General features: G+C 32.7%; 1 protein-coding gene across 1 annotated transcript; it reads right to left on the bottom strand.

The window, feature by feature from the left end:
- Positions 1–849: 849 nt before the first annotated feature.
- LOC118198204 (uncharacterized) lies at positions 850–21,708 on the bottom strand. The gene is made up of 3 exons (XM_035369822.2): positions 21,455–21,708; positions 1,445–1,641; positions 850–997 (listed from the first exon to the last, which is right to left on the bottom strand). Exons 1-3 carry the CDS (start codon positions 21,648–21,650, stop codon positions 947–949), a joined length of 444 nt encoding a protein of 147 aa, XP_035225713.1. The 5' UTR covers positions 21,651–21,708; the 3' UTR covers positions 850–946.

The raw sequence follows: 21,708 nt of genomic DNA, 5'->3' as shown, positions 1-21,708 counted from the left end.
CTTTCCACGGTAAAGGGTATTATGTCGACAGTCGTGATCACACTCAGAGTAAAATGTTTTACTGGCATGCAAGAAACTCATTAAAGTAACTGTTCATGGTATTCGCAAACAGATGGAGTTGTTCCAATACCGTTTCAGTGTTATTGTGATCATTATTGGAGAGTTATTCACCACCATCTGTCGATGAAATTTTGATCTGAACAACGTTACCCGAAGAAATCCCTCCTTTTGCAGTTCATTTTCAGACAAGCTGTATACCGATGATTTGCATTTTTGTATTTCTTTCTTTATTAAAATTTTTGCAGCTTCTGGACTACGTTGTGTGTGTCTTTATTAGCCAAGCATCTGATTAATATTTCAAAACCAAGTATACCCTTAACTGTCAATTTTTTTTAGTCTTCTAGCAAAGGAAGTCTCTTTTCAAGTAAAATAATCTATAAATTAGTCTTATTTATATGTTGTTTTATAAATTGAAAGGTATTTTGGAATCGCAAGTATACTCTGTCATGATCTTAACATATCTGAATAGCAAGTCTATGTTTTCCTATCAAGATTTCAAGCGGCGTATCATATATGCGAATACCAGAGATTAATATTTATGTGTATAAAACCAAAAGAATATAATAACTTTTAACATTCTAATTGTAGTGATATTATATTAGTACTAAATTGTTCAAAACAAAGCACTTGCTAATTGAAGGAGTAAATACGAATAGCACATACAAGTTCTTATGCTACTTGCGTTTAGTAATTTAGTACTTTTTTCATAATGACGATAACAGTAACTACTGTAAAATATTATTGAATGATATTTTTGTTAAAAAAGGATTGGGGAAAATTCAACAGAAGTCTGTAGCTACCTACTTTAATAGTCAAACATCTAATAGTACATGTGCAGGTTCACACTTTCTTGGAATATCATTCTTTTGCTGAAAGAGAGATTTCACTATTTGCGAATTATGTCGTTTTTCTGTTTTCTTCCCTTTATATCAACAGGCTGTAATTATAAAAAAGTAGTTACGTTAGTCAAAGGAATATCTAATACATTCAAAATAAGTTTTTATTTTCTGTTTTTGTTATAAAAAGTACTTGGTTTTAATTACAACTTAAACACATAATATATTTATTCCTTTATGCTACATAAATTATTTTGTACAAGTAATATTTCTTCTGTTAGCAGACTATTCTGTTGCTAAAAACAGAAACTATAGACTGGAATTTGGAAAACTGTTCCCATTTTCATAGCTGCTCGTTCTTTCATAGCAAGATGCAGTGCTTTGCCAAATTTCAGCAAATGTCCACGTATGATATAAGGCATTGAAACATCTTTTCTATTTTATTCATAATAAGTCTGTTTCCTTTTCCTTTTATTTTTATGATCTTTCAGGAACTGGAAGCCCATTTTCAATCATCACTTTTAATATATTTTCTGTAGTCAACCTACCTTAAATGGAGTGCGATTCCTCCTGCCCACCTGATGAGGTGGAACTGGCAATGCGCTGACGCACACTTTACTGCAACCACTGTGACAGCACTTCTTGGTTCCTGGGCAATCCGAATCAGTTTTACAAACATTTAGGAATGCGGTAGTTGAAAGGGAGCAGTTGTCTGGACGTTGGTCTCCAATGGGGCAAAAGCCTTCTGTTAAAAATGAATAACATTATAAGATAAATAAAATGAAAAAAAAAAAGAAATTAAAAACTAAATCAATAGAATAGTACTGCACATGCCGCCCAGATGGTATGTGGTTAGAAAAGCCTAGTGCAGTACCGAACGGCCCGGGTTCGAATCCTGGAGAAAGCATGGTTGTAACTGTCCATCCCTCCCTTCATAGGAGGCAACCGTGGCCGCTTATTAGGTGCCTCCACTATAAAGTGGCCACCACTTCTGGCCTTAGGAGTGACCGTTGCTGAATAGGCAAGCGCCCACCATTGGATAAAAAAATATTGCACATATCACTACAACTTAATGAATTCAATAACATAAATAGAAATCAACAGCAGAGTGCAATAACATATAAAATGAAATTTACCGACTACAACATAAGGATACAATATTGAGGAGACCGTCTGGAATTTTAGAAGGCAGTATCAGATATTATGTTCAGTAAAACCGGAATAGTAGTTAGTGACTCAGACTGCATGGGGGTACTTTAAATGTGCTGCAAGCCGAAGTCTTCCAGAAATGTTGCTGATAGCGAAAGAGGGGGTAGGCCCTCCGACCCGTTAGTCCTGGGGCGCTCTCTTTCAAAACTGGGGACGGAACTGAACAAAGTCGTACTTTCACATGCATGGTGCCCAAGGTTCTTTCGAACGTCAGGCGCAGTCTTGCCTCTTTGCCACGATAATATTAAATATATCCTAATAAAGCATAAGAAGTTCCTCCCTTTTATCTATTAACTAAGTGTTGAGGAACCTAATGAATAGCTAAGCGAATAATCGTTTAAGTTCAGAAATAGAAACGTAAACTCAAGAAGGGTTAATTACCCTTTATCGCTCAAAATAAAGATGTACAGTCGGCTCCCTTTTTTCAGGGAGTACAGCAAAGCCTCCACTTGGGTTTAAACTCAAAAGTGTAAGAAATAAAAACTAACTAATGACTAACTAAAGAGATTTAGTCGAAGCTAGCACAAATCTAAACTAGTTGGCCCCTAAATATCGAATTATCTAGCGAAGCTATCAAGGGCTCGTAATACGGCCGAGAGTAGTAACAGCTTAGAGAGACGTAGCCAAAAGGCAAACGCGCGCTATTTGGAAATTCTTGATTCTCTCTCCTGAAGTCAGTGGAACTTCGAGTTAAATACTGCGCCTTCTCATTTGCATTAAACGCGATTCAAAAAAATCATTTTGGTACTAAATTGTAAGCTGAAGCTAGGAGAGATAGGAAAGGTGCATTAACTTAAAAATAACTGTTTTAAACTTAGGATAAACCTTACAAGCCTATTAAGTATGATTTTCTAGTGCGTTCAAAAGTATCTCTAACTCTTAGAATTCGAATTACTCATATTTGCTTAATATGTAGAAGCCAAATGATTTCTCGTGTTGAAAGGATAGCTTTTATTGTTTATTCGATAATAAGCATTGTATCATTTTCTAGAAACTGCGGCCATCTCATTCTGGGTACCGAGTATTTTCTACCGCAATTTCTTACATTGCGATGTTTTTTCTTGCTTTCTTTTCTACCAGAATGTTTTTATCCTGGTGTTGTCTTTCCACCACATTTTCAATCCGGTTGTTATTGCCGCAATGTTTTCGGGGGACGCCATGATTCTGATCACCCGACTTTTCCTGATATTTACCGCCATTACGCAATATTTTTTGGTTTGGGGATTGGAATCAAAGCTTACAGGGATAATCTTTTGATTGTGAAAGATCTAGAGTTCATCATTATACGGCAGTTAAGGAAATCACTTCCAGTTTAAGAAATTTCGCATGCAGTGTTGCATCCGACAGCTTCTAATACGAGCTGTAATATACATGTTTGCCCTGAATCGCGTAGATCTATCATGCGCTTTAATATTGTGCCCCTAACAGGAAGTTCTCTAGGAAGTTTTAGTAAACCTTTCTACCTAGCATACATAAAGCATGCAGTAGTAAATATGCATATATTGGACTGCTGTGGTTGGTCTTTTATTATTCTCGGCTTAATATTGTATGCGCTGTTCTTTTAAGAGCCCCGCAGGGGGTATATTCCTAGCATAGAAGGAAGTCCATAAATCTAAAAACCCACTTACCGTCTACAATGAAGTCCAACAAATGTCAAGTGGATAAGACCGCCGAACACGGGTAGTTCGTTTCGGATTCATTTCCCCTCGAAAGACACGCTTGCATGGGTTCTTTCCGATTTGCCGCAAGTGCAACACTAATAGGAGCTAGTTTTTCTTAGAAAATGCTTTCAAAGTTATTGCTTAGGCAAATACACGCTCTTTGCTATAACCAGTTATCCAACCACCCCTTCAAAATGATGCAATCGCCGTTTTGTCTCTGCATTAAGCACAAAAATCTTTCGATTTTTCCATACTATGCAAATAATTCATTATTTAAAGCTAAAATTTCTTGACTTTAGGAACACTCTGCATTTTAAATTATGAATTAAATATGCCTTAGTTAATAATGGGCTTAAATTTAAATTAGAGCAGTTTTTTATACTGCTAATTAACCTTTTGCATGATTTACATGGTAGAGCAGAGATCTGAAATCTGTGGTACGAACTTGGGATGTTCTTTAGTTTTTCATTACTTCAATCTGTTTAACTTCTTCAAGCATATTCTCGTGTAATAAATTAAACCTTTCCTTAACCCAAATATATTTTTAAATACTATTTATTTCTGGTATTTTCGGATGTAACAAAGAAAATCAAAGGTATGTTTTGACTCCAGAAACGATCGACATAAGAGAATATAATTTACATAAGATGCTGTATTTAAGCTAGTTTAACGCCATCTTGAGACGTTTGTATGGAATATAATACTTCATATTAAGCTTAAGCTTCCTATATTGCAACTTCTGTAAAGATCAAGGATGAAATCTAAATATATATGTATTTGTTCAAAAATACTTTAGAATGAGAGTTTAAATTGTATTCACAAGCAAAGACCACAACTCTGAAATTTAGAAAAATGGAAGCTTTGAAGCGATAAGACGCACATAATTCTTCAAATGCTCGAGGGGAAGCGTTAAATGTATTCTGAGTGTAATTTTAATAAAACTTATTTAAAGAAATACATTTTAATCGCGGCTACAGTTACATATATTTGTTACTGAAAGCAATCAGTCTCAAAATGATATCAAGTGGAATATTGAGAGCGTGGCTAAGTTATGCAAAGCGCGGTTGTTGAATTCCTTGCTACGTACAGACATCTCAAGCCATTGCCTAAAAATGAGGTAAATAGGAACGTCGAGTAATTAGAGGTCACAAAGCAGGAATAAGCATTTCCTAATATTTATTATTTCCGATATTTAACGTTATTGCAATGTTCTCAATTATATTTATTATATTTACAGCTTCATTATTTCTCCGAAACTACATCGCTTAAATTTGAATACTGATAGCTCAATTAAATTTTTTTTTTCAGATTTATTAAGCGAATTAGAAACGAGATCTATAGGCTTTTCAGGAGACATATTATGTTTAAATACTTACCGGTTCAGCAGTTTCCTAGACGTTATTATTTGCACCGACTAAGGAATTCTAAACGATAGGCGTGCTAATAGTAATGGTACTTCATAATAGGTAGATTAAATTATTTGGATATGGTAAATCATACAAAGGCTATCTGCTTAGAGGTAGGGATGCCGTCGTTGTGGACTTTCTTAGAAAAACAGCTCTTACTTCCTTTACACGTGGAGAAAACAGCGAAAAATACCCACACAGCCAGCTCATTTACCTGGATTCGAAACCAGGTCCAACTACCAGTATTCAGCGAAAGTAACCTCTCAACTCAGAGGGAAGGCTCTCCGTATCAACTTAAATCCGAGTCCTGTGAAAATGAACTGTAAAACCCATATTGGTACACTGTAAGAAATTACCTCCATGTAGTTAAAAATTGAAATAAATACTTGTAAAGTATCATTTAATTTTCTAACAGGTTATTTTAAATTAAAGTACCTTTCCTATCAAACCTCATTTCCTTTCCCTGCCCGAATTCAAATTTCCAGCACAAGCGATATTCAAATTAATAGGAAGGAGGAAGTATTAAAGGAAGGTTTTGAAGGGTGAAATTACAGCGTGTTCTCGCTGCTCGAAGGGCACGGTGCTAGCTTTGATTCTCTAGCAATTAGAATTCTTCGGCGTTGAGTTATTGTTGCCATTAGGCTTGTTTACGCTGACTTCCAATCACAGCCAGCTCGAGCAATAGTTAAAGTGTGAAGCGTTAGGCTATACTTAACTTCATCAATTTTAAGTTTAATCATTACCGTTTGATTTACACAAAAAAATGTTGGCTTCTGTGAGCACGAGCTGGTGTCGACTGTTAAACTTTATTTGAGTTAATAAAGGGTTCTATACACTCTTCTGCTTTGTAGTACTTTAAAAGACATAGTGATAATTCACTAAACAGTTTTGCAACGTCGACTACATTTTATGATAGCTAAGAATACTCGACGTCAGATACTTAAATTAACATTGATTTTTACCATTGATTTTTTTTACTCATGAAATTGATCAATTTGGTTTCTTAAAAGTCTCATATACGTATATTACCAGATCCTCTGCACAGTTTAGAGGTTACAGACTTTTTAGTCTTCGTGAGATTTCTCTGAGAACGTTGGCTTACATACAAATTTTCACAATAGGAAACTATGCAAGACATAACCATGTACTTGGTTATTGCTATATGTTTTATGTATAGTTGAACAAGTTTAAATTGTGCTTAAAGTTTTTTAATAAAGGAAGATGCTTATTATAAATGCTTTTAGCAGGGCTTCAGCTTACATATTTTAGGGTAAGATACTGCAAACTTGATGTTCTGATATAGCTGTGTTTCAATCACTAGCAGTACATCTTTAATATGTTTCATTCTTATAGGATTATAACTGCTACAGAAACTGATAAAATGTCTTATAATACAGCAAAGAAGTGCTGACAAATGAGCAATAACATCAGTAATACTCTAAAGTTGTTTTATTCGGAAAAAACTTTAACACCAGTGAATATATCTGTTTTGTTAGGTATATAAAAATGTTGTGGTTATATAAATACAGGCTATGAGAGATAAAATTTTGAGAAATTAATCGAAAGTGTTAACCTAAATACATTTTTAAAAACAATTTGTCTCTTCTTCAGTTTGTGAAATAGTTATCTTAAGATACTTTGATTTTGTAAACAAGCATATTTTCTCTTCAACGTATTTAAAATTTGATCCAATAAGGCGTTATCTGTCACTTTCAGGTTCGTTGCATTGCATGCTAATCGTCAATAATTAGGTCATGGTTATGCAGGAAAGGTTTGCATTTGTAATGGGCAGAATTAATTATTGATAAGGCGCATTTCATACTTTTATTTATTTTCTGCGAACTTTCCCGGTTGTGAATTCGGTGGTCATTCTTAACAGTTACTTTTATTCTTTGGTTGAGTTTGATTGTATACAAAAGCAAATAAATTCACGTGGATGTTAAACGTGCTATTAATCTCTATAATCCCATGTCTAATTTGTTTAAACTTCTGAATATGCTAAATACGCAAGGTATTTTATCGTTTTTAAACTAAGCTAAATTTGTTTACTGTTGACAAATAATTATTATAAATGTGTAACTGTTATAAAAATATTCAAATTAAACATTTTTGACTGCTTTCATATACTGTTTCACTCTGTTAAGAGAAAGCTTTCTGATAATACATACCTTATACTTTATCTTAATATGATATGTATATTAATATGCTCCCGCTTACTTTCCGTAAATTCCTGATATAACTACGAGCTCTACTTCCTTCATCTGAAAAATCTGCCGAAGGAAAAAATTTCGGTATTATCAAATAATCAATTCAATGTATTCCTATTTTATAACCTAGTTTTAGGTAAAGTATTTTTGCCACCTACAGTGATGCTCACAGCTAAGTTGAAAATCTTACAATGTTCTCAGTTTTAAAAAAGAAATATAACAGAATTCTTATTGAATTTTTGTCCTGAGAAATTAAATTAATTATGTAAGATCAGACTTTGCTCATTATGTTAAGTTATTCAGAAAATGTGTCTTGAAACCAGAAAAGTCTTGAAACCTAACAGAGGCTGCTTTTCTGAGTTCAGAAAGCACAAATGCTGTTTAATATTTACTCTGAGTATATGCAAGGAACATTCATACTTTTGGATCTAATGAGTAATATATTAAAATAATGCTTACTAAGCTTTAAAGTCATTTGTGAATGAGGAAGAAAGTGCTTTATAGTACTGAGCTCCAACTTTTGACACTAAGGGTCTGTCGTCATACTTAGCTCATAATGCATAATCACATACCTCATTTCCACAGTTTTAACTTCTTCCAAAAGCTCCTCGATTGACTCCGAACTTTAGTGAGCATTCCCTGTAGGGCAGTATACAGATGTTTTGTATGGGATGACTGATACATGAAAACATTTTTATACAAAATGTCTCATACACTTGTAAAGTTGCGCGCTTCCAACCTGCACGCAACAAAGTGGTGACTGCTGAGAGCTGGAAATAGACCAAAGTCTTGAGAAGGGTTTAAATCCCTTTTATTCAACTTTCGAAGTTACAAATGCGTGCTCTTGACGCTCACAAACTACGCCGACCCGGCGGTAAAATAAAAATAAGAAACTAAAAAGAGATAATAACAAGTGACTAACTACGAGGCTCTCTAAACGTAACTAACCTCACCGCGTTCTAAAATACCGCTGATAATTCAGCAAACTCTGAATATTACGTTGAAAGATTAACAATTTGCCGAGGCAAGCACACAGGCCGAAACGCGTGGTTCTTCAATTTCTAACTAGCCACCTCCACACTCTTGCAGCAAGAAAGCACAGTTTCGAACTCGTTTCCTTTCTATTTAACTCAGAATACTTCCGCTGATAATTTGAATCCTTGCGCGTTCTACTAAAATTTACATACTCTGGCATTGGCAATTCCAGGGAAAAGTAAGGCTTGACAGGAAAGATAGTTTAAACTTAAAATAAATGTTAGTTAAAATAAATATAAACCCTACACACTTTCAGGTTTTTATACAGTGATAAGTGCTATGGTTATACAAATGATTTAATACTATTTTGAATGGAAATATTTAATGTTTTATTTACTTTAAAGGTGGTCAGAATGAGCAAACATCCAGTATTTAATCCAATTTATCTTACACTTTTCGAATATTGTTTTGTGAATCATTTTCATCACTACAGTGATCCTCAACTTCAGTTCATCAGTATCCAGTGGAAGAGGTGAAACAAATATTCTGTCTTTCCGCATGTCCCACATAAAGCAGATAAAGGAATGAGTCTCGTAAATCAATGTGATCATTTCACAGATATTTGAGTTTTGTACTGTAATACTTCGGGCACAACTCTCTGGTAGAATAGTATTAAATAATTCACTAAGAACTGATATGAAAATGAAGAAGAGCTATCTTGTTGAAAGGTGAAATGATAGATTGCTCAGTAAATTATGTTACTAACCAGATTGTAAGAATATCACGTCTCGTATGAATAACAAATGTATTTTACCTTCCTAGTGCATCCTTGTACTTCAAGAGCATAATATAATCTCTATTATGACGCTCGTAAAGTAAAATTCTTGTGCAACTGCGTTCTAAAAGAAGGTTAAACTCCAGTTAAGTTTGTTTTTGCGTACTGAATAATGCAAAAACTCATTTTCAGAGAAGATGCCACTTTTTAAAGATGATGTCTTCGTAATTTCAACAGACAATGATTTAATTTATTCTCCCCAAACAATAATTCATCAATATTGCTTTCTGTTTATAGAGGTTATATACTCATACCTTTAATTGTTTTCTTGTAGTTAATCTCTGAAATTGTATCAGCCATTTTGGGACACCTTTTGTATTGGATATTATGTTAGACTACCCGCTAAGCGGCCAGCCTTCGTCTGGCTTCTAAATGTACCGTAAAAATGCCTAAAAGGAACACCTGGGACCGACGGCCCCGTAAGTTCTTCCAACTTTTTTTTTCCTTTGTTGAAATTACAACCCGCCTTCCCCTTGCAAAGCAAACCTTCTCCCTTCCCAAGCAAACCAGAAAACGTACATATCTTGATTTTTAGCAAATTGATTGCATGAGGTGTGTATTAAACATTTGTTAAAAACATAGTTTATATCCCTCTTCTTAACCACCACCATAACTACATAAAAATATATATAAAAATTCTACAATAAAATAAATGTCCATGCCATTTCTGATGAGTCAAATGTTTTCAAATATTTTCTTACTCGACAGTTTGAATAGTTCTTTTTCTGAAATTTTGAATTTTACAAATTAGAATTATGAAAAAAATATACAGAAAAATCATTATGTTTTAATAACGCCCAATATAGGATGATGTATTAAAATGTCACGATACTTTAGGTAATCTTCTGAGAAAATGTGTCAGCCTACTTTCAAGAATCTTCTAGAGAAAAGAATTATTTCAAGAATTTCAAGAATCTTCTAGGAAAAAATTCTGAAAACGTAAACATAAATTGATGCAATTTTATCACTTTTCTCTTGACAAACGTCCAATACCCAAGAGAAACATTAAATTAAAAAACTGCCAGAATTATCACCCTCATTTTTCCGAGTGTTAACAGTGCTAATAACAGCAACAATGGCAACAGTGGTATATCAGCAACAATGGCTGTGTGCCATTGTTGCTGATATAATGAGAATTTTCAATTTGATCCGGTTTCATCACAAAACTTTAAAAAAAATCTCATTCAATTTTGAAAAAATTGCTTGGAGATGCACTGGCTCCTGTCTAGATGCACCTATATACCAAATTTCGTAGCCCTGGGTCTATTAGCTTACGCGCAGCACAAAAGCAAGACACACACACAGATACAGACAGACTCTTACTTTTATTATATTGAAAGATAAATGGTAGTCGTAAAGTACTCGAAGGTTGCTTGCATGAGACCTATCCTTGGTCTTTCTAAACGAAAGAGGGTCGCACCGGTAAGGGAACTTAAGGGAAACCACGAAAATTCTTCACTAGCTAAACTCTTCAGGAATCAAACCCGCACGAAAATGTTAATATTCCGTTGATTTATCTATCCAATTACTAATGGACATATGCATCAATATTTCGTTACCTGTAGTATTGTAAGCTTACTTTCTAATCACCATTTCATCGTCTGTAACATGATTTTGATATGAAATTTTCAAATAAGAATTAAATGGGATAAAATTTAAGAAAAAATTTAAATATCGTTTCATTTTATTCCGTATTTCATTTTATTTCTGAATTCATGTACTCGATGTTAATATTTTTCTACAATTTTTGACTAATGTTATACGTACATTAGCAACTTATTTATTACTATATATTGTACATTAGTAATTTATTCATGTAATATGTATTATTTTTATTGCATTATCGAGCATTAGTAATTCATTATTATTAGTTGGATTTATTTAATATTATTTACTTATTCGCCGATGTAAAAAATTAAATGGTCACGTCATTAGTGTGTACAAAAAATAGGGCGTTCACTGGCCTTTGTAGCAACCAGTAGTCTCATTATGTTGGAATTTCTTACTCCCCCACATTTTGTACGTAGAACGTTTTAATTAAAGTAATAAATATTTTAATTTGTATACTAGTTTTATCCCATATTGTTAACTTAAATTTCAACTTAAGTCTAAATAAATTTAAATTATGTAAGTTTCTAATTAATTAAGATTTTTTAATATAAGCCAGCTCAAATTGATGTCATATATTATTTCTTTAAATGTGGATTTGTGTATGTTGTTATTATTATTACTACACACGCAAATAGCGATTTTTATCATTATTATCTCTAATATTTGTATTTATTTGTCCTTGAATCTACGTATTCGATGAAAAAAAGGAAACGTCAGAATCGTTTGTAATAATTTGCGTGTGTAGTAATAATAATAACAACATACGCAAATAGCGATTTTTATCATTATTATCTCTAATATTTGTATGTATTTGTTCGTGAATGTACGCATTCGATGAAAAAAAGGAAACGTCAGAATCGTAGAAAAATAAAAAGGATATATATTTTGAATTTTGAGATTTCGAAACTTTTGCGTAATTCAGTAAAAGTAAATTTTTAATTCAGTCTAGGGTATGGGAATTGGAGTACACGTGTGTAAATTAGAACGTTCACTTAAGATATTGTCTTTTGCATTCAGGCTTCTTAAAATTTTGAATATACAGTAAGTATCTTACAGAAAAACAGCATCCTAATTGACACAGATTAATCAAATCGGAGTCATTTATTTTCCTTATTGGAGAATATATCCAAAACCTTTTAAAAAATTTTAATAAATTCTATTTTTCAGATATTTTTGACTGAGAGCAACTTTAAACTTAATAAAGAGAAATTTTATTTGTTTGCGGAGAGGTAAGAGTTCAAATTCTTAAACCCGTTTCTTGCTGTCATTCTGGTCACTATTTTTTGTATATTTAAAAAGGGAATCCTTACCCGCTTTCTCTGACACATCTGAAAGAATTAAATTGATTTTATAGATCGAACGACTACGAAACCAGCTAAGCAACTTCCACTACAGGTTAAAGAAGTTTAGAACTTTTTTTTTTTTTTTTTCTTAAACAACATCGATCGCCTTTCTGTTTTGAACATTTCTCGAAACTATTAAGATTAGCTGTAGCTGTAATCATAACAATTTCGATAATGTGTTTTTTACAGTTATGGCTTATCAGACTTAATTCTTGACATCTCTTACTTTGTGCTGTAAATCTCGTAGTCAACAAAATGAAAGAAATAGCTTCGGGTATATTCTAAATCATGATATTAATGGAGAAAAATCCAGTTTTGATTATTCAATTTTTTCCTACTTCCGCGATTTTAAGTTCTTGGTAAGAAAAATCTAGGAGCTGAAATAAATATTCATTACACAGAAAACTTTTTAGAAAGTGATCAATGGAAAGTAAATAAGTTTTAAAAATTAGAAAAATAAGTAACTGATTTAAATAACAAAAACTATATTTTTTCTTGCAAATATGTTTACTTTTAATTCGCCTTTTAGATTTTCAAAATTTTTTAATTAGATTTAATATTTTCCCAATCTGAGTATATTAGAAATTTGACTTTAGCAATTGTCAGTTGATGAAACATTGTCTCGTGCGATAGTGACTGCGCATTTGAGAGACGAAGGCTACGTTAAGCTTTTGATGACTTTTTTTTTTTTTTTTTTTTTTTTTTTTTTTTTTTTTTTTTGTGTGTGTGTGTGTGTGTGTGTTAAAGTATGATTTTGCTGGCAAAATACTTAGATTATTTCTTCCCACAACGAAAGTATGCTTCATTGTCAAATCGTCATGAAATGTGGTTGCCATCACTCACAAGTTAGAAAACGTGTTAGCCATTTCCTATGACGAACAGCCTGGAAAATTGAATAATTATCTTGAGAAAATGTCTATAGTCTTGCTAATTCAGCTTGAAATATATTTGACCGATATAAAAACTGGAGAATTCAATTACTTTTCCAAAATGGACAGTGAATTTTAATCTGAAAGTAAATGGCTTAGGAGCTCAGAAGGCTGCACAGACTTCTGAGTAGTCTTCTGCCTTGCAATGAAAGTCTTCCTAAAACAAAGGGATAAACAGCTACAGCCACTGATTCACAGTCCATTGGTAGTCAAAATTATGGGAGATGCATTATGAATCAGTGGCATAAGGTTACCTGTAATGATCAAAGCAACAATCTTTTTTACACTCAAAAAAGAAGAAATACCTGAATAACGCCGACAAAAGTGGGATTTAAACCCTGATGCGTTCAAGCATGAAGCGTCCTATCGCCGGTGATATAAAGGTTCATCTCAAATCTTGAAATGCATAGCTTTGTAGGTGAAATTAATGCTGTCACGAATGAATATATTCACTAAGTAGAGTAGAAAAAGTTCTTTCATCTGCTGACAGAAATTTCATCTTTCACGATGACAATGGGAGCTAGCATTGGGATGAAGTAGTGAATTTATGGTTGGTAAAATGACCTGCATTAGTCGTAGAGCCGTAGTAAAAACGAAGCCTCATCAATTCAATACTAATTGCCTGTATGCCTTGAAATATTCCTGGTCAACATTCACTGAGTGTATCTATTCACCGGTTTTATTTTACAAGGAAATAAAAAAGCAAAATGTTTGTGTTAAATTTAAGTCTTATTTTTTACTGATCTCTTATTTTCCAAGAATTAGTCACAACTTCGAAAGCAGATATATTAAATCTGTGAAAAATTTGAATTCCTTACAAAACTGCCTTCAAAATTATGCTGTTTTATTGCGTTTAGATTATTAAATATTCAGAATGAATTTGTAGTTGAAACCAACGGAGCGTATCTTGTAAAAAATCTTAAACGGAAATAACTCAAAATTCCAAAGGAGGATTCAATACGTATGGGTTGTTCCTCAACTTTAACTCTCATTTGGATTTGGCAGATCCATCGAGATTATTCCTTCTACTTTGCATTTTCCTGTTTTTCTGTGTGTGTGTGTTTTTTTTTTTTTTAATTCCGCATAATGAATCACATCAGATAAGCAATTATGGCTACGCACTACGAAAAGTTCTACGTTTTTGGCAAAGATCAGTAATAAAAATAACTGTTCTTACCACAGCGGAAGACAGTACACATCAGTTAAATCTCACCAAAAGCTCTTCGCAGCAATACGCCCCCCTCTCCAATGGCGGGCACTTGCCTATAACGGCACTGGCCTTAGGGGTCTAAGGCCAGAAGTGGGGGTCATTTTATTGTGGAGGCACCTAATAGGCTGTCACCGTTACCGTCCTATGAAGGGACAGACAATTTTACATCCATGCCTTCTCCGGGAATCGAACCTGGGCCCTTCGGTACCGCAGTCAGATTCCCCTAATCACTATACCGTCTCGGCGGCCAGCAATACTATACTGGCTTAATGCATGAGGTCTTCAAGCTAAGTTAGGTGTATTTCGTTAACACAAACAAATGCAACAACTAACGACTACTGAATTTGATGGGGGAATGCTCCTTCGCTACTTCAGTATGCATTTATTATTCATGCGTGCAGAAAGTGCGCTATTTCGTTCAACTAGCTAACTTCTTGGGCAGGTTTGACGTCAAAAGGCCTGAAATAGGATCCTGGAGATAGGAATCATGGGGGCAAATCTCTTTGCCTTCTGAGCCTCTCCTCGTATATATTGCGAAAGTATGCAGATCACACAGAGAACAAGAAGTAAAAAGTGATGATTTGGGGTAGACCGTGTAACAAAGCTATGGATTTAGTGGGAAAGCGAAACTTGTTTTTCCTTCTTCCAAGGTTTTTATGCATTACCTCGGGGAATTTTCGGGAATATAAAAACGGTCATACGCTATAAAATGGGGGCAAAAGATGTTGAATAGTCAAATATGGGGAAATAGGTACTAAATAGTTAAATTTAGTTAGTTTGTAGTTCTTATTTTTACGTTCAGACCACGAGTACTGGTCTCTGTATCCCAAAGTGCGGGAGCGGCTGTAAAGGGTAATTAAACCCTTCCTCCTTTGTCATATCTTTTACAATTTCAAGGACATAGTTTAAAGTAAACTTACTGTTCTACTCAGGACACTCACATGTTCGCCAAACAGATTAGAAGAAATAGTGGTTCTGATAAAACGAAATGCTGAAACTAATGCCAGAGCTTTTAAAATTCAAATTCTGTTCGACTGAAGTTATAATTCCATTCAACGATAAAGATTTAGTTTAGGAGTTTGTAAATATCAGATATTATTTCATATTTTAAAATTCTTTTGCATTTTCACCTCTTTATATTTTTAACTCTTTCTTCTTTTCTTTTTTTAACCGTAATACGAAGTTTTCATATTATCATATCATATCACTCCCGTAATTTCATATCATATTTCATACATTGAGTGTAAGGAGTCTGCTAGTAAACTGTTTTGTTCAAACAATGCATTTTTCTTTCAGTAGGAGTACTATACCCATAACTATTGACCCGAGTTTATTTAAAAACTTTGATGTGTCTCTGACAGATAAACTACTAATACTGAGAATTAACAATCGTTTTACAATCCTCAAAGGAACTTTTTTTCTCTTTCCCTTCTTTTCTAACTCAATGAAACAATACTGAAAAGCCGGAGGATTGCTTTTAATCCTTCTGACCGTATACTGTTCAACGACAAAGCAACAGGGCACTCAATCTGATTTTGATGAGGTAGATAGCTTTACATAAAAATGAACTGAAAATCTTTTGCTAAAGTTTAAAATCATTATAATATTTAATTTTTACCCTTTGGTAGAGCTATGTAAGAAGGATAATAGAAGGCTGACATTCTAAAGCATTATTGATTCTGATTCTCGCCCACAGTCTGTTCAAGATATTTACAATACTTGAATCATTTTATGCTATTAACGGCAGTTCACAAATGTATTTGTCACACAGTTATTCATCTGACCGAGTGCTACTCAAACTATATTAGTATAATTGTAGACAAATGATAAAGAAAAAGAGAAATAAGAGTTTACAGATAAATTAATAAAAAACGGGATGCTTAATTATCCTACGAATAAGCCAGAATATTTGTTCGCCAGAGAATGCGAACTCTAGAAGCCTCGATTCTCATTTGAAGTACAAATTTAGCATATCTTCACCAAAAAACATGATTGTAATGAAAGTAATCACTCTGCTATTCTGATAGTGATTGATATCCTAAGCCGCTAATTTATATCAATATATCCTAATCTTCTGGATGAAATACTTTTAGTTTCGAGCCAAGAGTATAAAATGCTCATATATAAATTTAATGAAACAGTAGCAAATACCCTTTGCTCTGAAAAAAAGGTTTTCACATCAAAAGTTCCGAAGATTGTTTTCTCATAGGGAAACTGTAATTTGCTATACATAATTTGCATTAAAAATATACTCCCAGAGTTGCCATGGAACAAGTTTTACCTAGATTATGCGCTTGAAGCAAAGGCTCTAAGCCTTCTGAAAATATTACGTGTAACTGAAGATGTACCAAAAAGCGGTACTATGGAAACATTTCAATCCTCTACGTATGCTTGAATTAGAATCATCTGCGTAATAATATTATTCTGTTATAGTTATCCATTTAAGAAAATTAAATGTATTAAAGTAACATTGTGCATTTACATATAGCTTATTTCAAACGTATTGAAATGAAAAAGTTGCGTTTGTTTTGAAATCAAATGAAATGGAATGAGCATCTCAGTTAAAATTCACATACGGAAATCCTCAGTCAGCATATACAGAAAGTTACTGATCATAATACTGATCATAATTCTAAATTTCAAAATATTTTTCTCAAAGAGGGGAAAAAAGCATAGCGTTAAATGTACAGAAAAACGCTTGTTAAAAACTATTACATAAATCTCTACAGGCAATCTGCAGATATTTGTGAGAAAAGAAATCTGCTTAGTGAAATGCAGATTAATACTTGAGGTCTGATTCTTATATTTATACTTCAAGGTTAAGCTTTAAAATTACACATACTGTAGCAATTTGGCTATATTTAATAAAGTCTTTTATTTCTTCTCGTACATATTTTAATTAAACATTAATAACATTAATTATAAATTTTAATACAAATTAAAAATTACATTAACTAGCTATAAGAAGTGAAAAGGAATTTCAATTTGTGACTTCAATGACATTTTTATCATATTACATTGCCAGGTAATTTCCTTAAGAGTTTTCTCATAAAATATTTTTTATTTTGCAATGAAATTTGATAAAGATTACCTTCAAACTCATATTGTTATAGTTCCGAAAACTTACTTACATTTGTTGTATTCCTAAAAAAAATTATGAAAATAAATAATTGTTAATGAGAAATAAATTAGCTTTTTTTATGAAACCAACAAACTCTAACTCAACTGTTTCCTTTCTTGGTCAAAAATGACTCTCAAAACTAATTAGGAAAATAAAAGATAATATCATTTTTAAGCATATAGAAACATTTTTACTTAGTTTTAGTAAAATTACTTCCTAAAATAACTAATTATTATTTCGCTCGGTTTCCAAAGGCACGGATAACAACTTAAGTAAATTTAGAAGTATAGGGAAAATTATCTTCAAGCTAAGGTTGTTTTTTGGGGAAAGAATCGTATCTGATAGCAAAATTTTTATCATAAGCGGTAAAGATCCAGTTTTTGTGTGGTAATTTCCAGCTATGTACACAACAAACCATCACAGTAGCAATGACGTAGTATAAATTATTTAACATTCCTCAATAATTAGAAAATAAATATCACATAGATATTATTATTACTATAAACGATAAATTTATATAAAAAGAAATATATAAAATTTCGTATTAAATTAATTTTAATTGTTAAAAATTCTAAAACTTTTAGGTCGTAAATTTTGTTACAGTTAAAAATTGAGAACATGAACTAAGAAAATATTAATTTAAAATAAAAGAGGTTAAAAAAAGTTATCGGAATCTAGAAAGCATTGTCAAATATTTTAGCCAAATACTTTCTGGTTTTGACTCCTCCCCTTGGCCTTCAATGAAATTATTGCGCAGTTCTTTGCATTTTACTATTTTTATCTTTTATTGCTTCTCCTCTACTGTGTCCAGAGCTAAATTTTTTTACTTATCATGGTAACAGTGTTATTGTATTTTACTCGTAATATTTTAAGGAATTTGATTATATGTTTAAGCAAACAGATATCCAAAAAAGAAGTCAGAATTGGTTTCGAACTCTTGAGGATTGATTACTAAGAGTCTTTTAATCAGTTCATAAAATTAACAAAAAATCGTATTCGTTTTACACACTTTTCAGATTATTTGAAGATTAGTGGATTATTCAGTTATGGCAAAGCACACGAGGGCTATCTGTCTAAAGGGAGGGATGCCTTCGTGGAGGACTTTCTTAGGGAAACTGGCTCGTATACGCGTTACACATGGGAAAAACCACGAAAACGCCCATGCAGCCAGCCCCGTTCGCGGGATTCGAACCTCGGACCAGTGTTCAGCGTCTTTACCACTCGGCCGCTGGTGGGCCTGAAGTCAAATAAGATATGCTTATTAAACTCTTTGGAACCTATTTTGCAATACAGTTCAGCAGCTACAACGGCATATATTTATTATTTAATTCATAACGAAGAAGTGATGCTTCAGATGCATAAAATACTTTTCACGCATGCTAATGCAAAAGGAAAATTCACTTCTCATTGATGATTTCGTTTAATTTAGATCGAAATATAAAGTGAAATAATTAATTATTCCTGTTAAATGCAATATATCATAAAATTATATGGCAATCAAAAGTAAATATTTCAGGTTCTGCTTATGATAAAGGCCTATTCAAATAGTGCCATGGGCGAAGATAAGTACAACTGCAACCCTGACAACTTACAAAATGTCATAGAGATCATAGAGATTTGGTCTCTTAAACATGATTCCAGTTTTCAACAATTCAGCAAGGATGGCCCGACAATAAAAAATATGTGCAGTTGTCAGTTGTGTGACCGGGCAATTATCAGAGTTTTTGTGGGTTTTCCTACCCTCTCTTTCTTAAAAAGTGATTAAAAGTTTAAACTTATTCTTATTTTCCATGAACATCCATCTTAATTTTCATCATAGAAAAGGAAGCAAACTAAAGCACACATTTAACTGCTAATTAATCGGTGAATAAGGAGAGTACAGGAAGTTCATTGGGTATTCATATTCTCCAAAGCAATCTTGAGTTAGTACAAGCATCTGAATTTCAAGAACTACACTAAAGTAATTGATCTGTACCACCGCGCATTTCGTTTGTTAGAGTAAGAACTGACTCTGATCCCTCTGAGAAAAAATAAAAGGCGATGCGAATGCACTGCGGGAAGTAGTTGAAAATCACAATCAATTCATACTGTAACCAATTCAGCGATTTTTTGTAAAACGCAAATTAACTGTAATACGAGTAGTTTGCATTCAGAAGTTTATACTCACTCAGGATTACTCGAGAACATTAATATATATTATCTAGCTTTGTAAAGTAACGAAATAAGAAAAAATAATTCAATTTCATCCTGCAAGTTTTGCATTTCTGTTTTTTAATTTCTTGAGCGGGAAAAAATATTTCTTATTTTAAATACGTGATATTTCTCAGGTTTCTAAATTACATAAATTCAACCGCTATTAAAATATTTTATATAAAATTCTAAAAGCTTTCCCTTATTTGAAATAAGCCTAAGAAAATGAAAAGAAGTAACATCGAGTATTAAAAAAAGCTGCTAAAGGAAAGTCTTTCTATTTTTCATTTTATTCTGGCCTGACACCGGCTAAAATGTATCACAAATTTACGCACTGAAATACTGAGGTTTCTGAAATATTTTAAAATCATATTAATTCAATTAATATGATTTTATGTGATTATAATGATAACATATTAATATACTTATGATGTAGAAAGTATCACATATATTTATGATAGGGTAAATAAGAATAAATGGGAATGATTACGCTCATGTAAACTCTTTAAAAATACCTTCAGATATCAAGAACGCTTTCACTACACGCAAGTGTGATAAAGCCTGTAATTTTATTTTAATATTATGCTTGATAAAATAAAATCATACCGAATTTTGGAATCATATACAGTATATTCTTTTCGTTCTAATAATAATACAGCTTTCTTCCTTTAAAAATAATTAAATATGAATGAATATTGCTTAAGATTTCAGCAATATTTATCAATTTTATATAATTTAAAATTTTTTCTATTTAAACTAAGGAGAGTGGAAATGTAGTTGAAGAAAGAGTAATACCGGCTGTCGCAAGTTAAAAACAACTTAATTAAGTTAATATTTTTTCTAATAATTTTAATTTATTTCACTAATTTGTATTTCACATAATTTCGCAATAGACGAATAACGCAAGAAGCGCTGATTTTTTTTAATTTGAAAGCCACTCTCCATCAAAACAGAAGTATTATTTTTCTTTTTATATTCAGGTAACTTCTGCGTAGTATATGATAACATGCTGCTAAAGATGGTCAACTCTCAAGCCACATGCGATCACTGTGGTCCAATTTCGAGGCCCACTACAAGATTAACAATGTTTATTATTATAATTAATATTGACTGCTGACTTCTTGATGGATATATATTTTCATACTTTGACCATCTTAGAGCTATCTTTAGGATTTGTAGAAAATATGAGTAACAGCATAGACTTTGTAAGCTTCTTACTATGCGTAGGTATTCAAGAATTCTCATTAGTTTGTATCCCATTTTTAAAATAATTAAAATTCATTCAAATTAGCATTTAAAATGTTCATGCGCGTAATACCGACATTCGGCCCCCCTTTTTTTTTGTCCTATCTGTGATCTGTGATATGTGTTCAGTACAGGTAAATTTAAATATATGCTGTTATTATTATTACCTTGATACAATCTGCATTTATTCTAAGACATGTTCTTAAGTATTAGCAAATCAAAAAGATTCTAAAGCATAGGCCACGAAAATGCATCTTAAATTAGCCGTGGTATGTTCGTCATTTGTCCACGATAGTGATTTTTCATACAATATCTTCCGATACGCCCAGAAAATTACATATTACATCAATGCCTTAATTTACAATTTTTTTAATGATATAGAGGATTATTTCCCATCTCATTGAGAAGGATATATTTTTGAAGATATCTGTATTATCTTAATATACGATGCTTCATAGATATGAATACTGTTAATATTACTTTTATATGCATACATTTTATTGATATTTCTGAGGCGGTGAATTTTCTATATTAGCATTAAAATTTTTTACACTAATTCAAATGAGACTAATGAATCTTTATAATCGTAAAACTCTGCTTCATTATTAACCCTTACCTTTGACATTCATTTCAGAGCAGTCGAACTTCTCAGTGCATGTCAAGATGCATTGCTTCAGTTCAGTGACGCAATCAAAACAGCCAGATGACCTTTGACCCGGGAGCACTCTTCTCCTAGGTCCAAAAGGAAACGGTTTGCTCTGACACACGACCTGCCCGGCGAGTAAGAAGATGACTATGAGATTGAACCACATTATTGGAACACTCCGCAAGACCGCGAGTTCCGAGCATACAAACCTGCTGAAAGGGGAA

Source organism: Stegodyphus dumicola, chromosome X1 (assembly GCF_044657685.1).
Source record: "Stegodyphus dumicola isolate Sdum_Otavi_A_Nest chromosome X1, ASM4465768v1".
Classification (NCBI taxonomy): Eukaryota; Metazoa; Arthropoda; class Arachnida; order Araneae; family Eresidae; genus Stegodyphus; species Stegodyphus dumicola.
Note: the sequence above shows the minus strand (reverse complement) of the source record. Positions and strands in the feature narration are given on the sequence as shown.